Source organism: Bubalus kerabau, chromosome 1, assembly GCF_029407905.1.
Source record: "Bubalus kerabau isolate K-KA32 ecotype Philippines breed swamp buffalo chromosome 1, PCC_UOA_SB_1v2, whole genome shotgun sequence".
Taxonomy (NCBI): Eukaryota; Metazoa; Chordata; class Mammalia; order Artiodactyla; family Bovidae; genus Bubalus; species Bubalus kerabau.
The window spans coordinates 175,494,039-175,520,233 of record NC_073624.1 but is presented as its reverse complement, the minus strand read 5'-3'; the positions used below and the strand labels follow the sequence as shown (position 1 = coordinate 175,520,233).

General features: G+C 50.2%; 1 protein-coding gene across 1 annotated transcript in view; it reads right to left on the bottom strand.

The window, feature by feature from the left end:
• CPAMD8 (C3 and PZP like alpha-2-macroglobulin domain containing 8) overlaps positions 1-26,195 on the bottom strand; it is a 100,044-nt gene that overhangs the window by 31,136 nt on the left and 42,713 nt on the right. Inside the window, exons 20-25 of the mRNA XM_055566499.1 lie at positions 23,279-23,510; positions 15,260-15,413; positions 14,728-14,858; positions 9,153-9,204; positions 2,271-2,569; positions 1,432-1,657 (exon numbers count right to left, since the gene is read on the bottom strand). Of these exons, the coding sequence (XP_055422474.1) occupies positions 1,432-1,657; positions 2,271-2,569; positions 9,153-9,204; positions 14,728-14,858; positions 15,260-15,413; positions 23,279-23,510 (1,094 nt within the window). The remainder of the gene's footprint in view (positions 1-1,431; positions 1,658-2,270; positions 2,570-9,152; positions 9,205-14,727; positions 14,859-15,259; positions 15,414-23,278; positions 23,511-26,195) is intronic.

The window sequence follows — 26,195 nt, the reverse complement described above, 5'->3', positions numbered from 1 at the left end:
AGCCTGCTCGATCTCTTGGCCTTGGTGGACACTTGCAGGCACTATCTTACATGCTTCCCTCCATGTTCTTTAGTTGTAACTCAGGTGTTCTTTCTACCTTTTCATTATGTTATTATTAGTAAATGCTTTTTCCTTTCTAGATTTTTAAATAGGTGCAATTGAGACTATACATTTTCCTTTTAGCACAACTTTGGCTGTATCCCACAAACGTTAAGATGTCAATCCAGTCATTTGACTCCATTCTACATATTTTTTTCTAACTTCCAATGTGAAATGTGGTTTTCTCTTTAACCATGAGTATTGGGGTTTTTCATACAGTTCTCTTATACGTGTGGTATTGTTGGTGTGTTTTTGAAAGTTCTTTTCTCCTGTTATTTCTGACTTACTGTGCTCTCATCGCTTCCGTACTCTGCCACCCTCTCCCTGGCCTTTACGCCCCCAAATATTGCTGATACACTTTCTGGACTCCCTGCTGACTGCACCTCCCTTCCTCTACCCTCCCGAGGCTGCTGCTGCTCCTGCAGCCTCCTCCTGTGGCGGGGCCTGGCTGGCTACTTTCTCGCCGCCTTTCTCTGGGCTTTCCAGTTCTTCTTACACGTCCATCCCACTGCGCTGACGGCACTGGCTGGCACAGAGTTACCTGCCTGCATCTCCTCTCCATCCCTGCCCATCTGTCTTCTCCCCTATGCCCATCACCTCAAGCTGGGCCACTCATCCCCAAGGCCACATCTGAATTGATTTCATGCTTCAAAAATCATAAACTCCAGCATCCTCCGATCCGGTGACAACCACCAACCTGCCCCGGGCCCCAGGGCTTCCATCCTCTGATGCACAGAGACCCAAGACCCCTCCTTCATGTCTGTCTGCCTCTTCCTGGCCTTTCACGCCCTCCCCACCCTTCCAATTTCCGGCACTAGATGGATCACTAGTCCCCACTTTCCACTCCTGTGCCTGGGCTACAGGAGACAATCCAGTGCTCAAGAAGTCCCTGGCCACAGCCTCTTATCCCTGCTCAGTAAGCTCTCTAAGCATTTGAAATGGTCCTGCCCCTCTCACCTGGACCCCCAGAGCCCCTACCCACCACCCCATACCTGGCTAACTTCACCTGGCCTTTCAGCCTGCTTGTATATCACCCCAGACACACTGCCCTCATGAAGTTCACCACACACCCCTCAGGGTCACCCCACAGACGGCAAGGACCTGCCTCCTCAGCCAGACTTGAGCCCCCAAAAGGCAGGCTTGGGGTCACCTCTGAGTCTGGCCCCAGCACCCAGCACAGAGAAGGCACTGGAAGTTGCTTGCCGGTCAGGTGAGTTGGTGTCTGGCTAAAGGCCCCAAAGGCACGTGCCCTCAGCAAAACCCAGAATGAGAATGAACCAGAAGTGACACTTGCCCCCATCCTCCCCAAACCAGGCTGCCGGGCAGACACACCTATGATGGAGGCGGCGGCGCGCTCAGACCCGGGGATGGCGCTGTGCGGGACCCCCAGGGTGAAGGCTTCGCTGTAGCTCTCATCTGCTTCCACCTTCCTCCAGATGCGGAACTCGCCCACGGAACCCCAGCCAGTGGAGAAACCGATGAACTGGACCTCTGGCGGTTTGGGGAGGGTCCAGGCCATGATGATAGATTCATTGGATGGCTCTGGACCGTGGCCAACCTGGAAAAAGAGGCCAAGGCTGCTGGGTGCTGGCAGGAAGCTGGGTTCAGACATGGTCAGAGGCCTTGGCCACATTCACGGGGAGGGGTGGGATTCGCAAGGCATCAGCAATGAGAGAAACTAGAAACCACACTGTTCACTGAACACCCAACAGAGACACAAGTGGGGCATCTGCAGGTTCCAAAGTCACTGGGCTCCCTGGAACCTTTGCATATGTAGCTCCCCCTGCTTGAAACAGCCTCTGCTTCAGTTTGCCTGGTGAACTCCTATTCATACTTCAAAACACCACCTGGCTATACCCCTCCTCTAGGAAGCTGTTCACACCGACTTCTTTTCTCTCCTTTGCTTGGCCCACAAAGTGTCCACAGTCCTCATCTTACCTGCTCATACCCATTTCCTTTCTCCCTGGCCTCCCAGATCCCTGGGCACCTCCTCTGCCACAGCGCGCACTAGTGTTCTGGAAGCAATGCCAGGCAGACTGTAAGTAACTTGAGGGCTGCCTTGAGTTTTCCCCCCTCTTCCTGCCTTGTCATCTCATCATATGGATCAGGAAGCAACAAGTGCCAGAGGACCAGATGGTTCCCATGCCCGCCCCAGGCAAACCCAGTCATGCCTGGATGAGCCCGCTGTGCCAGCTGATCCAGAATGTTCTGAATTCATCCCAGGAGAGGATCTTGGCTGTGGGTGTGCTGGCCACCGGCTCACCCATCTTGCTGGTGGAGATCCAGGACCTGGTGTTCTGGTGCCCCCCCAGAACAATCTCGATCATGCCCGCTGTGTCCTGGGGTCCTGGGGACAAGGCCACGCGGGCATCGTTGTGGGCTCGCACGGCCACGTCGAAACGGGTGAGGCGCAGTGGCCGCTGCACATACTGGAACTCGTACTTGTTGGGCGTGGAGATGTGGACTCTCTCTGGATAGAGGGAAGGAGATGAGGTGTTGAGGGGGCACCAGAAGCATCCTTCCTCCCCCTGCCCATGCCCAGAGCTGAGCATCGGGACCTCAGGGGACTGGTCCCAGTGTGGCTGCCCACGAAGCTGCGGGAAGCACGGAGGAGTGGAGCTGGTTTGATGACCTCTTTGTCAATAGAGCACAAAAGATGCAACACTCACAGAGATAAATCCTACAAAAGATGGGCAAGACCCGTACGCCGGGAACTGCAAAATGCTGCTGAAACCAAGATGCAAATCAGTGGAGAGCTAGACCGTCTTCGTGGGTGGGAAAATAATATTATGAAGATGTTAATTACTCCCCCAAACTGATCTAAAGATTCGACGCAATCCCAATCAAAATCCCAGCAGGGTCTTTTGAAGAAATTGCAAAGCTGATTTCAAAATGTATGTGGAAACTCAAAGGATCCAAAAGAGTCAAAACAACTTTGATAAACAAGAAGGACTCACACATCTGACACTGAGACTTACTCTAAAGCTACGGCAATCACAGGAGTGTGGCATTGGTGTCGATACAGACAAATGCTCGGTGAAACAGAAGAGGGAGTCCAGAAACGGACCCATACATGCATAAACACCTGACTTTCAACAAAGTTGCAAAATCAATTCAACAGCAGAAGTCCTCAACAAATGATGTTAGAACAATGAAATCTTCAGATGAAGAAGAAGGAACTCTGATCCATACTTTGCATGGGCTCCGAGAGTTAACCTGAAATGGATTATTTTACAAATGTAAAGCCTAAAACTATAAAACTTTGAGAAGAAACTGTAGGATTGAGCAAAGATTTCTTAGCTACAACAAGAAAAAATAATCCATAAAAGGAAAAAGTGATAAGCATCATTAAAATGAAAAACTTCTGCTCTTTAAAAGACACTATTAAGATAATGAAAAGATACAGACTGGGAGAAATATTTTTGCAAAGCATTCATCTGATAAAGGACTCAGACCCAGAATACATTTTTAAATACTCTCAAAAACCAAATACAAATAAACAATTCAACTTTTAAAAAGCTAAAAGATCCAATCAGACACTTCACCCCCGCAAAAAAAAAAAGATAGCAAATAAGCATATGAAAAGGTGCTTAATATCGTGAGTCATGATGGAAATGCAAATTAAAACCATAGTGAGATACCACTAGACATCTATTAGAATGACTAAAATTAAACAGACCATACTAAGTGTTGGTAAGAATGGGGCAGAACTGGCTTATCCAGTGCCTGTGGGAATGCAAAATAGTACAGTCATTTTGGGAAATAGTCTGACAGCTTCTTAACAAGTTAAAAAACACACTTACTATATGCGTTAGCTATTCCATGCCTAGCTATCGACTCAAGAGAAAGGAAAACACACCACCCATACAAAGACTTGGGCACAGATTTTCATAGTAGCTCATGTGAAATAGTCCCAAACCGGAACTAACTCAAATATCTCTCAACAGATGAGTAGATAAAAAGTGCTATGCATACATCCAACGGAATCCTGCTGAGACTTAAAAGGACTGAATTACTGATACACACAACATGGTCAAATCTCAAAATTCTTTTGTTGAGTAAAAGAAGCCAGACAAAAAGGAGAACATTCTGTATGATTCCATTTACACAAAAGTCTAAAAAGTACAAAGTGATCTACAGAGACAGAAAGCAGACCAGTGGTTCTCTAGAGACAGAGTGGAGAGGAGTGAGGAATTTCAAAGGGGCATGACTTTAGGGTTAATAAGAACCTTCATTACCTTAATTGTGGTGATGGCTTCACAGACGTTTTTCAACATTGATCAAACTACCCTTAAAATATGTCGAATTTATTGTATGTCAATTATACCTCAATAAACATGTTAAAAATGTTTCTGATCTTACTTTGAATACAAATATATCCAGCTTAGTGTGGATTATAATATAAAAAATACAATATGCAAATGTCCAGTAATGTTTCAAAATGTTCCGTAATGATCAAATTATGGGGCAGTCATTTAATGGACCATAATGAAGCTGTTTTGAAGTGCTGTTTATAAAGACTTTATAAACAATACAATAACAAGGAAAAGTGCTGAGGATGTATTAAGTGAAAAAGGCAAGACATAAAACTATACACCTCATGAGTCACAACTATGCTAAAACAAATAATCAATCTTAGGAAAGTGAATACAACGAAATGTCTTTGTACGTGAACTAGAGGAGACAGTTTTTGTATTTCTATTTTTGTAAATTTTCTCTAGTACATAGGTATGGCTTTTTCCTTTTCCAATTTTAAAAATTGTGATAAAACACACATAATGCAAAATTTGCCATCTTAAACCTTTTTTAAGTGTACAGGTCAGTGGCATTAAATACATTCACATTGTTTAAACATCACCAGCATCCACCCCAAGAACTCTACTCATCTTGTAAAACTAAAGCTCTGTATCCATTAAACAATACATTTTAAAAAACCAACAACAACAAAAAACAATAAATCTCCATTTTTCGCTCCCCCAGCCCCTGAAAACCACTACCCTACTTTCTGTCTCTAGGATCTTGACTGCTCTAGAGAGATCATGTAAAAGGAATTATACAGTATTTGTACACATGCATTTTTTAAGATTTATCATGGGAGGATTTTGGAAGTCTTTATTGAATGTGTTACAGTATTGCTCCCATTATAAGTTCTGGCTTCTTGTCTGCAAGGCATGTGGGACCTTAGCTCTCTGCCCAGGGATGGAAGCCGAACCCCCTGCACTGGAAAGCGAAGTCTGTCCTAATCACTGGACTGCCCGGGAAGTCCTCATGCACTGGCTTTTAAAAATGTTTTTAATTTAAAATTTACTGAGATAATTATAGATTCATATGTGACTCTGCATGTGTGCATGCTAAGCTGCTTCAGTCATGTCCGACTCTTTGCAACCTATGGACTGTAGCCCTCCAGGCTCCTCTGTTCCTGGAATTCTCCATGCAAAAATACTGGAGTGGGTTGCCATGCCCTCCTCCAGAGGATCTTCCAGACCCAGCGATCGAACCTTATGACTCGTGCGTTGGCAGGCAGGTTCTTTACCCCTAGCACCACCGGAAGGCCCATATGTGACTCTAAGAAGTGACAAAGAGAAATCTTTGACCCAGTTTCCCCAAAGGTAACATCTCGCCAAATTCTAGTATACTGTCATTACCAGGATACTGGTACTCTTAGAACCGCTTGATCTCATTCAGATTTCTCCAGTTCTGTTTGTGTAGGATCCCTCTTGTTGCACTTTTATCACCATACTCATACCCCCTCTCCCCACCCCAACAACCACTAATATGACCACCATCTCTAAAATCTTGTCATTTGGACAATGTTATAAAAAGAATCATTTATGTATTCTTTTAGGATTGATTTTTTTTTTTTTACTCAATCCCCTTCATTTTCGTTGCTGCATATTATCAATAGTCTCTTCCTTTTTACCTCTGGTTCATATTCTGGCATATGGACAGACCACACTTTGCGTAACCACTCACCCACGGAAGGACATCTAGGCTGTTTTCAGTTTGTGCTGTGCTTGTGCTTAGTCACTCAGTCGTATCTGACTGTGTGACCCCATGGACTGTAGCCCACCAGGCTCCTCTGTCCACGGGATTCTCCAGGCAAGAATACTGGAGTGGCTTGCCATGCCCTCCTCCAGGGGATCTTCCCAACCCAGGGATCAAACCCAGGTCTCCTGCACTGCAGGCGGAATCTTTACCATCTGAGCTACCAGCTGATATGAACATTTGTATACAGGTTTTTGTATGAATGTAAGTCTTTGTTTCTCTTAAAATGCCTAAGAGTACAATTGCCTAAAGAGACGCTTTACCTTCTCTTTAGGTAAAGCGTCTGCCTACAGTGCGGGAGACCTGGGTTCGATCCCTGGGTCGGGAAGATCTCCTGGAGAAAGAAATGGCAACCCACTCCAGTACTCTTTCCTGGAAAATCCCATGGATGGAGGAGCCTGGTAGGCCACAGTCCATGGGGTCGCAAAGAGTCAGACACGACTGAGCGACTTCAATGTCAATGTCAATGCTGACAGCATGTTGTTTTTTTAAGTCATCAAACAGTTCTAAGAAACCATAGTGGCTGTACCACTTTATATTCCCACCAGCAATGTATGAAAGATCCAGCTTGTCCACATCCTGGCCACCTTTTCACGTCATCACTGTACTTTTTATTTTACTCATTCGGATAGGTGTGCACTGATAACTTACTGCGTTTCAATTTGCATTTCTCTAAGAGCTTCCCTGGTGGCTCAGTGGTAAAGAATCCACCTGCCAATGCAGGAGACATGGGTTCGATCCCTGATCTAGGGAGATCCCTCATGCCACGGAGCAACTAACCTGTGCGTCAGAGACGGTAACAGGCAGGAAGGCTAGTGGTACCCAAGAGGAGGAAATAGACTGCAAGTGTCAGACGTGTTTTTTCTCTCTCTTAAGTGGCAGGAAAAAACAATACACAAGTGTCAGACTTTTTTTCCTTCTCCATACAAAATTAAAAGCTTCCTTTTAAAATTCTGTGTTGCCAGGATGACGCCTGGTTCCACCTGAACTTAACTTTACTCAAACCTTGAGCTAACTAATGGGAATGCATTAGTTATGAAATGCTAACCAATGCATTTTTCTTATGAAAATGTTTTCCTTAAGTTGCGTTAATGAACTATGTATCTACCTTAGACTCTGTCTTTCTTCAGGTCGGTTCTGCCTAAGACTCAGGACCGATAAGGGCTCAACAAACCAGCATGTTTTACTCGTGGAAATGTTCTCTTAAGCTATGTTAATGAAACTCTGTATTTGCTTGGAAACCTGCCTTTCTTCAAGATTCATATCAACTGTTTTATGGCCCGGGATGATTCACCTTGTGCCGATGTTATCTCAAAATATGTGTTGTGGGTGAGGAGTCTGGTGCAACTGAGTTTTGAGACATTTCCTTTCTTTAATTAGCAGCTTGCGAATAGGTATATAACTTCTTGCTATAAAGTAGCGAGGGGGCACTCTTTCTGCCCTCTTCTGATGTCTGTGTCAGAAGCTTTCTCTATCTCTTTTATACTTTAACAAAACTTTATTACACAAAAGCTCTGAGCAGCCTCACCACTGGCCCTGGATCAAATTCCTCTCCCTGGAAGGCCAAGGATCCCGGCGTGGTTCACGGCTCACAGCAGCAACCTTTCACCACAGCTACTGAGCCTGTGCTCTAGAGCCCGTGAGCCGCAGCTACTAAAGCTCCCATGCTCCAGAGCCTGTGCTCCGCAGCAGGAGAGGCCACCACCATGAAACGCCCGCACACCACAACTAGAGAGTACCCCTGCTCGCCACAACTAGAGAAAAGCCCACTCAGCGATGGAGACCCAGCACAGCTAAAAATAAAGTTGCTCAGTCGTGTCCGACTCTTTGTGACCCCACGGACTGTCCATGGAATTCTCCAGGCCAGAATACTGGAGTGGGTAGCCCCTGCTCGCCACAACTAGAGAAAAGCCCACTCAGCGATGGAGACCCAGCACAGATAAAAATAAAGTTGCTCAGTCGTGTCCGACTCTTTGTGACCCCATGGACTGTCCATGGAATTCTCCAGGCCAGAATACTGGAGTGGGTAGCCTTTCCCTTCTCCAGGGGATCTTCCCAACCCAGGGATCGAACCCAGGTCTCTCGCATTGCAGGCGGATTCTTTACCAGCTGAGCCACAAGGAAGTCCCCAAAAATAAAGACATACAATTATTTACAAAATCATTTGAACATATATGTGATGTCTTGCTATTTACTGAAAAAAGGGGAGGGGGATGTCAAAAGGAAGCCTGGGTCCAGAGTGTGATGTGAATGCCTTGGCAACAGCGAGGTGGTACACCTAGGGGTTAGCATCACCTGGGGATGCCATCTCAGATCCTCTGTTCTGCCTCTTGGCAAAACCTGCCAGATGAGTGTACAGTGCCAGGCCCAGCCCAAGCTCCAAAGTGGAGGGCTCTTTGAGGAGGGGTTGGATGGGGTAGGGTCAGACCCTCCCATAGGCAGCTCAGGCTCACGTTTGTCCCAGCACTGACATGGCCCCACCAAGGCAGAGGCGTGGAAGTGTCTTTCTCTGTCCACTCCACTCCCTGGGCATTCCGTACCCACTTCCAGATCATGGGCAGGCTTAATGTCAATTTCAGGGGATCAGGGTGGACCCCAGATCTCACACTTCCTGGAACCTATCTTAATTTCCCACATCCTCCTCTGCTACCTCTGGGTTCTGGGTCATCCTCATTCTCCCAGCTTTCCCATGTTGTGACTCTAAGACCTCCCTTCCCCAGAGCATCAGTTCCTCACTCGGGACTCCAAGTTCGACAGCCCTTCCCCTGATGGCAATCTCTTTTCTCGTTGGCACCTGCAGTCAACCATCATGACATGCTTACTTCCTGCCTGGCAGAAGCCCAGTCCTCACTCTGGCTTACATTTGTCCCTAGCTGGGACATTTCAGTGGCTTTGCTGTGGTGTCCCCAGCCCCAAGGCAAGACAGGTGTCCACTTGGCAGCAACGAAGTTGCACCAGTGTGGGTGTAAGGGCCAAAGTCTTTGGCAGGGTGGGCATGGGGAACTCACCGTTGGGACAGAAGAAAGCGCTGTAGGTGTATGATCGGGGGGCTCCTTCAGGCTGAAACAGAGAAACGGGGAGAACTGAGCACCAGCGGAGGCAGTCACTGCACGGGCCGCTGTCCCACGGCTGCAGACTCGGACCTGCAGTCTGGACCCTGCAGGACGATGCCACAGGTGCACGGAGATGGACCCAGTCTCCTACCTCCTGTGTCCAGATGGGGAAACTGAGGCTCACTCCCTTTCCCCGGGCTCTAGTCAAACTCACCAACCACGCCTAGAGGTATCAGGCTTCTCACACCCCCACCCCACCCTCCTGACCACTCCTTCCACCCAGATCCCAGCCTGGCTTCTGGGTAAAGAACACAATGACTCGAAGGCTGCGGATCCGAGGCCCCATCTGGCCTCTAAGAGCGTTGAGAACGGGGCACCCAGGTCTGCCAAGGACAGGGGTCTCTGTCCCACCGTCTAGTGCCTCCTCTGTCTCCTGTCCCTCGTGCTCCTGCTCCCACCCCTTCCACGACATCACCCAGTAGGCAGGTGGCTTGTTCTCTTCAAAGGGAGCACTCAAGAACCTCCCTCGTGGTCCAGTGGTTGAGAATCCGCCTGCCAATCAATGCAGGAGACACAGGTTCCATCTCTGATCTGGGGAGATTATGCAGGCGGAGCAGCTAAGCCCATGCACCACAGCTCCTGAGCCGGCGCTCTGGAGCCCATACACCGCGACGAGAGAAGCTGCCGAATGAGAAGCCCTGCCACTGCAGCTAGAGAAAGCCCACGCGCGTGCAGCAACAAAGACCCAGCACAGCCAAAAATGAACAATGTTTTTAAAAAAGGGGAGCACTCGAAATTTAATGGGATACGCCTTGTGGGGTTTCACCTGACCCGTGGGATTCCAACTTTTCCAGGTCTCCTTTAGCGGTGTCAGCAGATTGGTGAGCTGGGGCCACTTGAGGCCAGACCTTAAAGGGTTGATCTTTGACCACTGCAGCCAGACAGCCTCCTGGGGTCCCAATTTCTCCCACTGTGATGGTTCACTTTATTTGTCAACTCCAGACATCTGATCAAACGTTACTTCTGGGCGTGCCTGTGAGGGCATCTCTTAAAGGAGCCAGGATTTGAATGGATGGACAGTGATGCAAATGGCCCTCCCCAGTGTGGGTAACACCCAAATACTCTACTGAGGGCCCAAATACAACAAAAGGTGGAAGAGGGATGAATTCTCTCTCTGCCAGATAGCTTTTGAGTTGGGGCATCGATCTTCTCTGCCCTTGATGCTCCTGGTTCTCAGGCCTTCAAAATTGCAGACTGTGGATTTCTCAGCTTCCATGATCGATTTCTCAGCCTCCATGACCTTGTAAGCTTTGCAGGTGGTGCTAGTGGTAAAGAACCCGCCTGCCAATGCACAAGATGTAAGAGACACAGGTTCGATCCCTGGGTCGGGAAGATCCCCTGGAGAAGGTCATGGCAACCCACTCCAGTATTCTTGCCTGGAGAATCCCATGGACAGAGGAGCCTGGTGGGCTACAGTCCATGGGGTGGCAAAGAGTCAGACACAACTGAAGCAACTTAGCACACATGATCGTGTAAGCCAACCGCTTATAATAAATCTCTTTCTAGAGAGAGATTTATGTCCTACTGGCTCTGTTTCTCCAGAGAACTGGAATATACCCACTGCTTGCTGGGTGACCAGGGCCACTCACTTAACTTCCCTGGGCCTCTATTTGTTATCATCGGAAGGACTGATGCTGAAGCTGAAACTCCAATACTTTGGCCACCTGATGCAAAGAACTGACTGATTGGAAAAGACCCGGATGCTGGGAAAGATTGAAGGTGGGAGGAGAAGGGGACGACAGAGGATGAGACGGTTGGATGGCATCACCGACTCTATGAACATGAGTTTGAGCAGGCTCCAGGAGTTGGTGATGGACAGGGAAGCCTGGCGTGCTGCAGTCCATGGGGTCGCAAAGAGTCGGACATGACTGAGCGACTGAACTGAACTGAGCTGAAGATGGAGCTGATGAAGGCATTGACCTCGATGTGAGGGCTAGGTGTACTTCAGACAGGGCTGGCGTCTTCTCGGTGCTACTGAACAGTCAGTTCTTGTTAGATCTTCTCATTGCCCTCCCTCCACCCCCTGCCCCCAGTCCTCTGCAGATGCTGCAAAGATGGCATCATCCATCCAGGGATGATGAGTCCAGGAGGCACCTGACTGGATCACATCCACTTCCTGCTATCAACCCGCCTCACCCACACAAGCCACAACCAGATGTCCCCACTGAGCAAGTAGCTGACAAATCTTCAGCAAAATGGCCCATGGTTGGCGCCAAGAGGCCAAGCACACCCTTGTGGATGACACTGAGCTGTGGATGACACAGCTGGACCGTCATCTCACACCCAGCACACCTGACATGGAGTCTGCAGGCTATCTGCTCAGCCACAGGCTCCAAGGTGAGCCCCCAAGGTTCTGCTTGGGCCTCAGCAACCCCCTTACCAGTCTATCAGCTCAGTCTCTTGTTGGCCCTGGACAGGGCCTGGCCATTGTAAACATGACTTGTAAACATTGGACATTGTAAACATTGTAAACATGGACATTGTAAACATTTTATGACTGATAGCTATACAGTCATAAAAATGATTCATAACTCAGATGTCTACCAATGGGTGAATAGATACAGTGGAACATTACACACCATGAAAAGGGATGAGGCACTGATACCTGCTACAATACAGGAGTTATATGTGGGGAAAGAGAGTCCTCAGTAGGGCTAATATGGATATGAAAAACAGTAGATTATAGATAGGGCTTCCCTGGTGGCTCAGCAGTAAAGAATCTGCCTGCAATGCGGGAGACTACCTGCAATGCAGGAGACGTGGGAAGACCCCCTGGAGGAGGAAGGGGCAACCCACTCCAGGATTCTTGCCTAGGAAACCCCATGGGACAGAGGAGCCTGGCGGGCTACAGTCTGTGGGGTTGCAAGAGTCAGACACGACTGAGTGACTAAACTACCACCACAATGTAAGCAGACCTCAAAAACACCATGCTAAGTGAGAGAAGCCAGACAGGAAAGCCCACAGAGTGTATGATTCCATTTACACTCAATGTTCAGAACAAGCAGATCCAGAGACAGCCTCTGAACCCTTCCTCTGGCGCTGAGCATGGCCTCTGACCGTCCAGGGTCTCCTGGACACACCCCCACCCCAGCACAGCCTTTGAAATAGCCCGTGGGGCTGCTCCCGGCCACTCAGCCCTATCTCCTCTTCCAGCTTAACTCAGAGGGGACTCTGGTGCCAGCCTCTTGCCTTCACGCTGCCCTGGCTTTTAGCTGATCCTGGGTTCCAGTCTCCTTTGCCTCTGTGCTCGAGCCAGCTCCCAGTCAGGTTCCAAAACAAGGTCCCTGCGAAATGTCACTTTTATTATCTCTGGCAGGACTTCTCTGCAACCTTATAGCACATAACAGTGCTTGATTCTTACCTGTTCTAGGGATTTATCTATCTGCATATTTCATATACATGGGATGATACACTATGCAATCTTTGGTGTCTGGCTTCTTTCACTCAGCATAATGTTTTCAAGGTTCGTCTACATTGGAGCACAAATTGGTGCTTCATTCCTTTTCATGACCGAGTAATATTCCACGATGTTGGGAAACTGTATCCCCTTGCACCATGTTTATTGCTTCATCAGCTGATGGACATCTCCTAGAATGGAAAAAGCATCCCTGGCTTGTGTCCAGGATCCCCCAGTTGACCATTATAAATGCCTGGATGAGAGCAGCCCCCATTTCTGTAGCACCCAGGCCAGGAACTCAAGAGATGCCTTCCATACACACTCTCATTTAACTGCCCAGCAGTTCCCATCCAAACTCAAGGCTGTCACTCCAGAGTCCAACTCTGGCCAAGAGGGCAGACCCCCTTTCACTCCTGTGATGCCCGCGAGGCTCTCCTCGTGGCTCTGAATTATGTCGGCCTTCTTTCCGATTCTGTGAACTCCACTGAGACATGGTGGGGTGATGGAAGGCTCTCCAGCAAAAGATCTAAAGGTCATAATCCCCCGAGCCAGCTGGGTTTCCGGGCGGGATGGCAGTGGCCCCTCTTCCACTTGACACAGAGCTCGTGATGGTGCAGCCATCACTTCCTCCCTACCATGTGCCTCTCAGGAATGGCCTTTCTGTTGTATTCGGCCTCCGACCTGGTAGGTGGCATGTGACGTCTGGTCAGGGCCCATCGTGTAATAGAGCGAGTGAACCGTGCACCCAGAGTTCTGTGGTGGGACAAGATGGGAGAAGCCGCGCACCCAGCACTTCCTGTTTCATCAGTCTATTTCTCTAATTCATGCTTTAGTTTTTGCATCAACATTTCAGGTCTTCTGATGCCTACATCATACCTCCCGTCTCCTAGAGCTGAGTGTACATAGCTGGACCAGTGGATGCTGCAGACATTGGATACAGCTGAGCAGTGCGAGTGGGAGGAACAGGAGAATCCTTCTCTGTACATCTTAGAAATACCTCTTGCAGAGGAAAGAGACAAGCGCTCCAGGCCTCCAGGTCAGAGGGAGGGCAGGCTGTGGCTCAAGTGTGCACAGGGCTTTGCAGCGGGTCACCAGGGATTTCTGCATTTCCTGTCGAGGCCATCCCATTCCTGTTGGCTCAAGGAGATTGTATGCCTCATCTGATGACGCACGGGTCCCTGAGGACTCCATCACGTCATGTCAACAAAGCTGCAGCAATGATCCGTCCGCCTCCGGGAGTTCCGCCCAGCTCGCATGTGACTCCTGGTGCTGATGGAAAACACTTGTGCTCAGCTCCACCAGGACCGCAGGGGAGGGAGGGCAGCTGTTTGCAGCTGGGCCACTGGGGAGGGGCAACACTCGGGCTTCAGCCCTTCAGCGGGGCTGCCGCGTGCTCTCCGAGCAGCAATAAACAGGAGTCTGACCAGAGCTCTGGGCTCTAATGCATCTGAGCAGCCCCAGAAAAGATGGGGCATCGTTGTCCCCACAAGCCCAGCACTGTGAGATGAGATGCCATGTACATTCTCCAACCTCCCCGACGCTATGGAGTGAGTGTGAGCACCCAATCCTTCAGAGCAGACTGGGAATCACAAGACACTCGATGAGCCCCAAGGACAAGTGGCAGATCCCAGATTCACAGCTGAGAGGGGAGGCAAGGCGGGGGTGGGGAGTGTGGGGGTGGCAGTCCAGGCCCCTTGGCTGGAGGCTCTGCATCCTTCCCGCACGGGCATTCCAAGGACAGCCCTCCAAATGCCGGGTCACAGTCTCTACAATTGTCTATGATGAACGGGCAGCCAGGAAAGAAAGGCACACCACCCTCCATGGCGATCGACCCCAGGGGTCAGGAGGACACTTCCCTACTGCCTTTGAGAGCTCCACATCACTGCACCAAAGCCTGTTCGGCCACTTGGAGAGGGGATGGCTGCCACCGTCCTTCAGCCCCAGGCCCCAGAGCAGGACTGGTGGGGGCTGCCCTGGCCCTGGTGTGGGGAAGGCCCACACATCCCCGTCCCCACCTCACTGGGGAGCCAATCAGGCCCTGGCCAAGTGCCTTGAGCAAGGACATGGGCTTACCTCGACCATCACACTGCGCCGGATGTGGTCTCTTCCGATGGGGACCCTTCTGTCAGCGTAATTCTCCTCTGGGGGTCTGACGGACTTCCCATCCCGGCAGCAGCTCATTTCTCTGTAAGCCAGAGCTTTGGCTGTGGAGATTTGAGTACTCGGTGCTGGTTCTCAAAACAGGATCCCATCCGCCGCTCTTCTGTCCCCCACTCTTGTCCCAGGCTTCCCAGGTATGCATGCACGCATGTCTGTGTGCATGATGCATGGTGCATATATGTGAATGCATAGATATGCATGAGTGCACATGTGTGCATGTGTAAGTGCATGCTACATTGGTGGGGCATTTTAAGAGCCTGGCTTCCCCCAGATGTGGCCCCCTACCTCTTGATCACTCTGGACTGATCCAGACTCCTCCAGTAGCTCTCTTGCCCCTCAACCTCATGTTCTGCCCTACTGACCCTTCCCCCATGCCTGGATTCAGCGCCTGGACCCCTTGGTGTCCTGGAGAGGGGAGATGCCCCAATAAGCACTTGAATCTCACCTGTGATGTTGCTAAGACCCAGGTCGCCGAAGGACAGAACCACCCACGTGGGCTCCGTCTCCCCGGAGGCCACACACGTCTTCTTGGTCAGATGGCGTTTGCCAGGATGTCCGACCAACTGGATGCCCTTGGGAACTGAGATCTTCATGTAGACCTGGAGAGGGTGGCAAGCATCCATGGTACCCAGAATCTGCACACCCTCCCAGCACGCCTCACTGCCCACTACACTCCATCCACCCTGGAAGCCTTCTCCCCAAACCACGCTCTCCATGAGAAACCCCCTTTGCATTTCTTATCAGAACCAACTACTCGGGCTTCCCTCGTGGTCCGGTGGTTAAGAATCTGCCTTGCAATGCAAGGGACACCAGTTCGATTCCTGGTCTGGGAAGATCCCACATGATGCAGAGCAATTAAGCCCGCGTGCTGCAATTACTGGGCCCACCTGCAGCAACTATTGAAGCCCTTGAGCTCTAGAGCCTGTACTCTGCAGCGAGAGGTCACTGCCATGAGAAGACCGCATCCTGCAACTAGAGAGTAGCCCCTGCTCTTCCCAACTAGAGAAAGTCCACGTGCAGCAATGAAGACCCAGCACAACCAAAAATAAGTAAATGTTAAAAAAGAAGAACTGACTCCTCAACACTGTCCTTGGAAGCCCCCTGCTTCCCTCAACCCCCCATACCCTCACTGGTCCAGCTCCCCTTGGAGACCAAGGTCGATTCAAGGGCTGCTCATCTAGCTCCAATCCTCCCCAGCCAAGGGATGAGAGAGGCCACTCCCCACGCAGGCCTCACAAAGCACTTCCTCTGACCCTCTCTCCATCCATAGAGGTCCACTGCATCCTAACAGAGCTTGGTGTACACACGTGCGTGTGTGTGTGTGTGTGTGTGCCGTGCATGCACGCACCTCTGTGTGCACATCTACATGTTTAGTAGGCATGGCACTGCCAGACGTGTGAGTGCACTTGTGTGAAGGCAAGCATCTCTGCATATGTGTGCAAGCATAAGTATCCACACGCGTGTGTGCATACCACATATCTATGTGCATGCTGTGTGTACATGTGTGTACACCCCTCGATCTACAGCTTGCTCTTTGCTCTGCATCTACTTGTCCAACCAGTAGATGCACAGTGCCTACTGGGTTCAGGCGTCCTCCTAGGAATTCAAGAGCCAGATCTCAGCAAGACGCAAGAGTGATGCCTGAGCCTGAGTGCACCTAAGTCACACACACAGTCCAATGTGTACAAGGAAGCTTTACAGCAGCGTGTGACAGAGGGTTTGAATACTGCCTACGGGCAGGTCCAGCCAGATCTGAGTGAGAATGGTTGGTCCTTTCGGGGGCTCCCCCATCCCCCTCAAGACGCCATTCTTCCAGAAAGTTCTTCCAGGGAGGTAAGAAGAAATTCAAGCATCAAGTATTGATGTGATCCATTTTCTGGGTCCTGGGAGGAACCAACTGTCCAGGCTGAGGGGTGGGATCGGCCTGTTTTCCTGGAACCTCCAGACCAGCACATGGGAAGTGTGGGTGTTAGTTGTTCAGGCGTGTCTGACTCTTTGTGACCCCATGGACTGTAACCCACCAGGCTCCTCTGTCCATGGGGCTCTCCTGTTCCTAAAATTGAACACGTGGACAGACCTGTTGCCCAGCAAGGATGCCTTCTTCCAGCCAACAGGCCAGCCTCCAGGGCATGATCAGAGCTGAAATAGGTACCTGGGGGCCTGCCTGCAGTCCAGGAGAGAGCGGCCCTCAGGGGCCAGCCTGTGATTAGGAACCAGCCTATACTTATCCCAGCTTTTTGAAACTGGAATCCTATTCCTCCTAACCATATGTGCTCAGTCACTCAGTCGTGTCCAACTCTTTATCTCTGAGACCCCAGGGACTGTAGCCCGCCAGGCTCCTCTGTCCTGGGATTCTCCAGGCAAGAATACTGGAGTGGGGTGCCATGTCCTTCTTCCCAACCCAGGGATTGAACTGCATCTCCTGCATCTCCTGCATTAGCAGGAAGATTCTTTACCACTGAGTCGTGGGAAGCCCCCTCCCAGTGATAAACCACATAAAAAGGATGAAGGAAGGCTTCCCTGGTGGTCCAGTGGTTAAGAATCTGCCTTGCAATGCAAAGGGCACTAGGTCCATCCCCGGTCCAGGAAGATCCCACATGCTGCTGGGCATTTAGCCTCTGTACCACAGCTACTGAGCCCACCCACCAAGAGCCTATGCTTTGCAACAGGAGTGGCCGCCACAGGGAGAAGCCTGCACGTTGCAGTTAGAGAGTCGCCCCCACTGGCTGTAAGGAGAGAAAGCCCGCACACAACAACGAAGATGCGCCCAGCCAAAAAAAAAAAAAAAAAAAAAAGATGAATAATAAAGGTCTGGGTCTTGGGGCCCTGCTCCCAGCTTATTGCCCTGAGCCCTTCGCCTGTCTCCCTTAACCTCCTCTGGGCCACCCACGGCCACTGCCGTGGTCGCTGGTGCAGCGGTTCTCACTCAGACTAATGCGTAAGCCTCCTCCTTCCTTCCCGCTTTCCCAACCGGAGCCCAAAACCCAGCCGGGCTGTGTCACAGGCAGCTCTTGGGACAGGCCAACCTGCCTTCTGCCTGTCGCTTGTGTATACTGGTCCCTCTTCCAGGAATGCCCTTCCAGGCCCAGTGCCCAGCTTAAACATCGCCCAGAGACTTCTCTGCATTCAGAGAAGCCAACCCTTTTCAGAGTTTTCTTAGTTCCCTGTAAGCATATAATTTTTTTTTTTTTTTTTGGCTGTACCACACAGCATAGGCTTGTGAGATCTTAGTTCCTGGACCAGGGATCAAACTTGTGCCCCCTTCAGTGGAAGCATAGAGTCCTAACCACTGGACCACTGGGGAACTCCCGACACCTAATTCTAACACAGATCTGCCCCTCAGTCCCTGCGGAACCTTGAACATAATACTTCTCTGAGCTTCCCGAATGGGAATGATACCAGCAAGGACAAAGTGATTAAATAGTTAATCCCATTAGGGGACTGGAAGCAGAAAAAATATGGGAGACCCTGTAAGTTAACAATTACTCAAGAAAGTAGGGTTGCTTAACCACAAAACCAAGCAGACTTGTTTAGCAACAAAACCAGGCAACAGAACCACAAGGCATGCCCCCAAGCAATAGAACAGCGGTGGCGTGAAACCCACATCCTGCCCAGTGAGCTCACCAAGTCAGGGCATGCTCTCTGCACACATAAAAAAACAGTAATTTGTGGACCCAGCTTGACCATGTAGGGACGAGAAAACTCCCCTGGCCAACCTGAAGAGGGAGCTGATGGTGGAAGCATAATGTTTACTTAAGGATGACAAAGACTTCTTCGCCCCCTCCCCACTTTTCCTGTGATAATAAAACTGTAGCCCAGTAAGTCCTTGGGGCATGGCAGTCTCTTCTCTGCCTGCTTGTAAGCCTCACAAGTGTCCTATTCTAGTAAGTCACTTCATATCTACCACTTCACCTCTCCCTGAATTCCTTCTGCACTGAGACATAAAGGACCATGCTCCTGGAGCTCCTCAGAGGCCCCAAAATGACATCAAACCATTTCAGTTCCATCATAGTTCCTCCTTTCCCAGCCCTTTGTGCACTGGATAATAATACGGGTAAAACCATCCACCCAGCGCTGGACACAGAGATGTGTGCCCAAGAAAACCGAGTCAGCACTGTCCGAAGTCCAGGCTGAGCTCAGGCAGACCTCATGTCCTGGGCTTCGGGTCTTCAGATTCCTGCACGTAGCCTGGCAAACCTCGGGGACCTGGGTGACTGCTTTTGAGTGAGTGAATTCCAATCACTAACATTTTACACCTGGGAATTCCTTCTGGTAGCCTCTGGGTGTTCCATTTCTAGACCTGTGCTGACCATTTTTTTCCTATTGGGAATTTTCTTTCCATTAAAGACCCAAGAAAGGAGAAATTTCTATGTGACAGTACATGGTGTGTGGTTATTCCATAGAGTCAAATAAGCATCAGAAAGCCAAATGCAAATACCAGCCTCAAAACTGGGCCGTGCCAGGCAGAGGGCATGGGAGGGGTCCTTAACTGGCCTCGAGGCCATTATAGGCATTCCATGCAGTATGTTCTTGGGTTGATTTAACTATTCGGTGGAGGTATAGCATTTACAAAGGAAAAAAGGAGTAAAGGATTTCATGTAAGTTCAAGGTCACCCTTTGAGCCAAGGCTCAGAGACTCGGAACAATGCCGTCCCCACTCTGGACCAGGCTCAGAAATGGCTCTGACAACAGCGTCTACGCTCAGACTCACAAAGGAGCCTGAAACCTGCTCCCTCCCCGCTGCCCCAGCGCAGCCTGTGCTGGCAGAGAGGGTGAGGGGAGGGCAAGAAGATCTCTCACACCCAGATAAGGAAACGGAGACAAAGCGGCCTAGTGAATGGAACACCAAGCTGAAGTCCAGAGGGTCTTTTGGAGACACTGAGGCAAGGATGTGCTGAAACTGTAGCTGAGGAATGGGAGTTCTGCCAGCCTCCCACTCAGGACTTCCATCCCCAGCAGCCTTGACACCTTTCAGGTGGCAAATTCCAATCACTCCAGAAAGCCTTGTTTTTCGAGAAAAGTGGGTAGTGGTTGGATAAAAGTGGGTAGTGGTTGGATAAAATCTTGGTTTCTGGTGACCTTGGCCTGGGGCTGCAACTCACATCTCTGCCCTTGGTGGGAATGTGCCAGCAGCCTTGGGAGGCCCCATTCAGATGGGTAGGGCCAGGATGAGGTCAGCTGCCTCCCTGGGCTGGCTAGGGTGAGGCTGAGACCAGCAGCCCCACCTCCATGCTGACCTGCAGAGAGCAGGCTTGCTCCCAGCTGGACCCCGGGCCCTGCCCCCAACTCACTCGTCCAACTGTAGCCTGGGCCCCCAATCCCCAATCCCTGAGGGCTGCCCCTAACCCTGGGAGCCCACCTCCCCTCTCTTCCTCCCACTCGCCAGCCAGCCAATGTCCAGGCTGAGATGGTACACAAAGGATTACAGAGGTGGAGGAGGGCGCCCCTGACATCTTGCAGCCACACTGAGGCTCAGCCCCCAAACGCTTCTTCCCCATCCCGCCCCCACTTGATCCTGGTCCTCACGGCTCCCTCCACATTGCCTGCCACCCCTCCTCATCATCAGGGTCTGAAATCACCAAGCCCACCTCCTTGGGGTAGTGGTTATGGGTTGAATTGTGTCCCTTCAGTAAGATATGTTGAAGTCCTGGCACTTCCCTGGTGGTCCAGTGGCTAAGACTCTGCTCCCAATGCAGGGGGCCTGGGTTCGATCCCTGGTCAGGGAACTAGATTTCCACTAAGAGCTCACACACAGCACTAAGAGCTCACACGCTGCACTAAGAGATGCTGCATGCCAAAACTGAAGAATCCACATGTGTGTGTGCGCTCAGCCATGTCTGACTCTTTGCAACCCCATGAACTGTAGCCCTCCAGGCTCCCTTGTCCATGGGATTCTTTAGGCAAGATTTCTGGAGTGGGTTGACATTTCCTCCTCCAGGGGATCTTCCCAACCCATGGATAGAACCCGAGTCTCTGATGTCTCCTGCATTGGCAGGCAGATTTTTTATCACTGAGCCACCAGGGAAGCCCAAAGAACCCATGTGCCACAACGGAAAGACCCCTCATGTTGCAACTAAGATCTGGCACAGCCAAATAAATAAATTTAAATTTTTTTTAAAAAGTATGTTGAATTACTAACCTTGGTACCTGTAAATGTGACCTCATTAGGAACTACGGTCTCAGCAGATGTCATCAAGTTCCAAGGAGGTCATTGCATCAAGCCTGCAATGCGGAGACCGAGGTTCGATCCCTGGATTGGGAAGATCCCCTGGAGGAGAGAATGGCAACCCACTCCAGTATTGTTGCCTGAAGAATTCCATGGACAGAGGAGCCTGGCAGGCTACAGTCCAGGGGGTTGAAGAGGGTTGGATACAACTGGGCGACTAACACTTTCACTTTTTCTAATCCAACAAGACAGGGGCTCTTCTAAGAGGAAATTTGGACACAGAGTCTGTGCAGAGAAGGAGGATGATGTAAAGATACACAGTGAGAAGAAGGCCATGGGAAGACTGAGGCAGAGACTGGAACAAGGCTGCCACAAGCTAAGAGAACGCCAAGGATTGTGGGCAGCTCCCAGAAGCCAGAAGAGAGATCAGGGACAGACCATCCCTCAGAGTCTCCTTCTGGAGGAGGCCAGCCCTGTCCATACTTTGACCTTGGACTCCGGCCTCCACAACTGTGAGAGAATACATCTCCATTGTTTTATGCTGCCCAGTTTCTGCTACTTTGTTACAGCGGCCACAAGAAAGTGATATGGTAGCCTTTCCACCTCCTCTGAGAAGGAGTCACCTCCCCCGCCACCGTATGCACCCTGCAGGCCCTGGGACCCCAAGAGTTGGAATAGCACCAACAAGGTCCGTGGGACATCCACAATCACCATTCTTAGCAGCTCTATGGACTGACCCATTTACCCCTTTAACCACCTGTAAGACTCCTGTCTGCTTGACGTTTGTAGAAACTGACACACCAACAGCTGGAATAACGTGGACAAGGTCAATCAGTTTTTTTCAGTAGAAATTGAGATTCAGAGTGCCTGCTCTGGGGGCCCCCAGGATTCCTCACTTCTGTGCTGGGGTCAGCACGTGTGTGCATGCTAAGTCGCTTCAATCAAGTCCGACTCTTTGTGACCCCATGGACTGCAGCCTACAGGCTCCTCTGTCCATGGGGATTCTCCAGGCAAGAATACTGGAGCGGGTTGTCATGCCCTCTTCCAGGGATCTTCCCAACCCAGGGGTTGAAACCCTGTCTGTTATGTCTCCTGTATTGGCAGATGGGTTCGTTACCAATGGCCCCACCTGGGAAGCCCACAACCCGACCTAAATCCAATCCATTACCTGTTTCTGTAAAGTCAGGCAGCTAATGGTTTTTACTTTTTTTTTTTTTTAATGATTGGGATGAAGTAGGGAAACTTAAAAAAAAAAAAGAATGGTGGTCCAGTGTTTAAGAATCCACCTGAGTTTCCAGGTGGCACTAGTGGGAAAGAATCCACCTGCCAATGCAGGAGATGCCAGAGACATTTGTTCAATCCCTGGGTGGGGAAGATCCCTTGGAGGAGGAAATGGCAACCCACTCCAGTATTCTTGCCTGGGAAATTCCATGGACAGAGGAGCCTGGCGGGCTACAGTCCATGGGGTCACAGAGTCAGCCATAGTGAGCACACACACACACACGCATGTTGCAATGCAGGGGACGCGGGTTCGACCCCTGGTCAGGGACCTAAGATCCCACATGCTGAGGAGTAGCTAAGCCCACAACTATAGAGTCCATCCGCTGCAATGAAAGATCCCACATAATGCAATGAAGACCCTGCGTGTGGCAACTAAGACCCAACGCAGCCAAATAAATAAATGAAAAAGAATTATATTCTGTGATGCATGAAAGTTAAATGAAACTCAAATTTCAAGAATCCAGAAATAAAGATTTATGGGAACACGGCCAGGCCCACTCACAGGCGTGTTATCTGTGACTGCCTTCCCGCACAGTGGCCAAGTTGAGCAACTGCAACAGGGACCCTCTGGCTGGCAAAGACTGAAATATTTACTATCTAGCCCTTTACAGAGAAGGTTCACTGACCCCTGACTCCATGTCATTACATATGACACTCATCCCCCCAAAGCCCTGAGGGGCCCGGAGTCAAGGACAGAGGCTCCATCCCATCTGTCAACCTCCAACCCCACCATGCACTCCCACCCACAACCTGCCCAGGCTTAGACGGCGGGTAAAGCAGGACCTGATTCATCCAGCCCCTGCTTCACTAATATCACAGATGCTAACCCCACAGCCCTCCTAGATGACTCCACCTCCCTCTGCCTACCCAACATCACAGGTACTGTGCCCCTCAAACCCATCCCCCTCCAAAGGACCACAACTCTCCCTGCCTCCTGACCTCAAGCATGCCGCCCCCTTTCCACCTCCCCGCCAGCTGGTAATGGGAAAGGCTGTATATGGAGGGCGGCTCTGGTACCTCAGCACAGGTGTCCATGTAGTTGTAGATGCTGAGTGGGATCTTGGCCTGTTCCCCACGGACCACGTAGGGGGGCAGCGTGAAGTCTATGAAGAAAGGCTTGAAGGTCTTCAGCAGGGTGGGCTCAGCAATGCCCAGGCCCCTCCCGGGGGACAGACCCACCGCCTCACCCACCCAGCTGGTGATGGAGTCAGGGACCTGCACGCTGAGTGTCTCCTCACCAGATGGATCACTGCGGAAAGAAGGGCAACCATGAGCTGTTATCCGGGGCTGTGCGGCAGCAGCCCAGTGGGAGCTGAGGAATCCAGCAACATGGCCTTGGGTTTCAGGGAAACGCCTGGCTGTTCCTCTCTCCTCTACCTGCACTCTCCATGCCCTTCCCAGAAGCTTGACCCAGGTGGCCTCACTGGGTGGGACACTGCCCTGCAGCATCTGGGCATCTATCCTTGCCTCTGTGATGGTCACAGGTGTCACCATGGCAACACTTCAAGCTCAGCATCTTCCATTTGGAAGAACTTTCATCGGCTCCAAATGGTCTTAGCCAGTTGTTCTGTGCATGCCGAGTGCCAGCCAGCCACCCACCCACCCACCCCGGGGAACAGCCACACTTCCTGGCCTGGCTTCCTTGTCCCATACGCTCCTGTGGAGCCCTGCTCCCTGTCTGATTTTTCAAGCCTGCCGAGGCCATTACAAAAGCTGCACCTGGGACTAAGGAGAGCGAATCAGTGATCAAAATCTCCCCAAAAAGGGAAGCACCGGATGTGATGGCTTCACTGGTAAATTCTCTTCAACATTTAAAGAATTCTCATGCACTGCTGGTGGGAATGTCAAATGGTGCAACCACTGTGGAAAACCATATGGTGATTTCTCAAAATATTAAATACAGAATTTCCATAAGATCCAGCAACTCCACTTCTGGGTATATACCCCAAAGAATTGAAAACAGGGTCTTGAAGAAATATTTGCACACCAATATTCAAAGAAGGATTATTCATAATAACCAAAAGGTGGAAGCAACCCAAGTGTCAACCAAAGGCTAAATGGATACAAAAAACGTGGTCCATCCAGCAACTTCCTTGCTGGTCCAGTGGTCAGGCTTCTGCGCTTCCACTGTGGAGAGCGCAGGTTCCATACCCAGTTGGGGAACTAAGATCCCACAAAGCGCACAGCGAGACCATAAAAAAAATTTTTTTAACGAGGTCCATCCATACAGTGGAATGTTATTCAGCCTTAAGAAGAAAGGAAATTTCGATACATGCTACAATGTGGATGCACTTTGAGAACATCATGCTAAGTGAAACGAGCCAGACGCACAAGGACAAATGTATGATTCCACGTATATGACGTCCCGAGAGCAGTAAGATTCACAGAGACAAAAAGAAGAGTGGATGCCAGGGCCTGGAAGGAGGCAGGGATGGGAATTAGTATTTAATGGGCACATAGTTTCAGTTTTGCAAGATGAGAAGCGTTTTGGGGATGGGTGGTGGTAACGGTAGCATAATGATATAAACACCACTGAGCTGGACACCTAAAAACAATTACGATGGTACATTTTATATTAATGTTATTTTACAGATTTTAAAAATTAGGAGAAAAAAAAACAACAAAGAACTAACCAGTCCTTGCCTGGACCCAGCAAGAACCTCCTCCTTAGTCTCAGATCCACACTCTCCGACTCACCCTTGCTCAAGCCAACAGAGGGAGAGAGAACACCTCCAATGCCATATGCCTCCCAGCAACACTCTGGGGCTCTCCACACCTACCATCACAGCCCACTTGGCCTTCACACTCCCTGCCTCCTCCTCTTAGCCCCTTCTGCGTCTCTGATGCCCCAACTCTTGCCCACATGGGTCCCACCTCCTGGATTCCTTTACCCCTTTCTTGTTTATCCTGTGGGATTCAGCTTGGGCTCCACCTGCCCTGGAAGTCTCTCCAGCTTTCCTGAAGGGTCCCTCCACTTCCTCCCAAGCCCCGGCCCCAGCCCTCCATGAGAACACTGGCCCTACTGAAGCATGAAGGCTTTAAGGGCATAAAACATAAATTCTATGAGTGAGGAGACTCTATCTACCTTGTTCAAGGTGTCATTCTTGGCACCAAAACACTACTCTGCCTAAACATCACCCTGTATACAGAAAGTAGATACATTTCTACTTTCTGTACATCTCTGATGATGGACAGACAGCACATCTTAAATATGGACCCCATTACAAAATGCAATAACCAGCAACCTGGGCTTCCCTGGTGGTCCAATTGGTAAGAATCTGCCTGCCAATTTCAGGGAACACAGGTTCGAGCCCTACTTGGGGAAGATCCCTAGTTTGGGAAGATCCCACATACCGTGGGGCAACTAAGCTCATGTACCACAACTACGGAGCCGAAGCACCTGGACCCTGCATTGTGCAACAAGAGAAGCTGTCGCAACGAGAAGCCTGCACTGCAACTAGAGAGTAACCCTCTCGCAGCAACAAAGACCCAGCCAAAAATAAATAATAATAAAAAAAACTTAAAAAAAAATCAGCATCTGTTCTGACCAGCAGGGAAGATTGCCCATAATGGGGACACAATCAGTGAGGGCAGCCTGAGAAACCCCCGAGTGTGTGCTTGGTTCTGTGCTGACCATGGCATCGCATGCTGAGAAGGGGAGCCCAGCTCAGCAGTAGGTCCACCCACTGGCCCACCCACTGGCCCCTGGGGTCTGAACTTTCATGCTTAACTGGTTTCCCCGGGCAGGTCACCACTTACCTTCTGACACTAAGCATCCAAAGAAAATGCTTAGTGTCATTGGTGTTCTGACACTAAACCCTGAAAGAAAAAAGCCAATTGCAACTGGCAAGAATTTGGCACAGCGCTGCTACTTCAAGGCAAACGAAAAGAGAAAACAGTGTAGAAAGGAAATGTGCTGAGAAAAGCAGCCCGT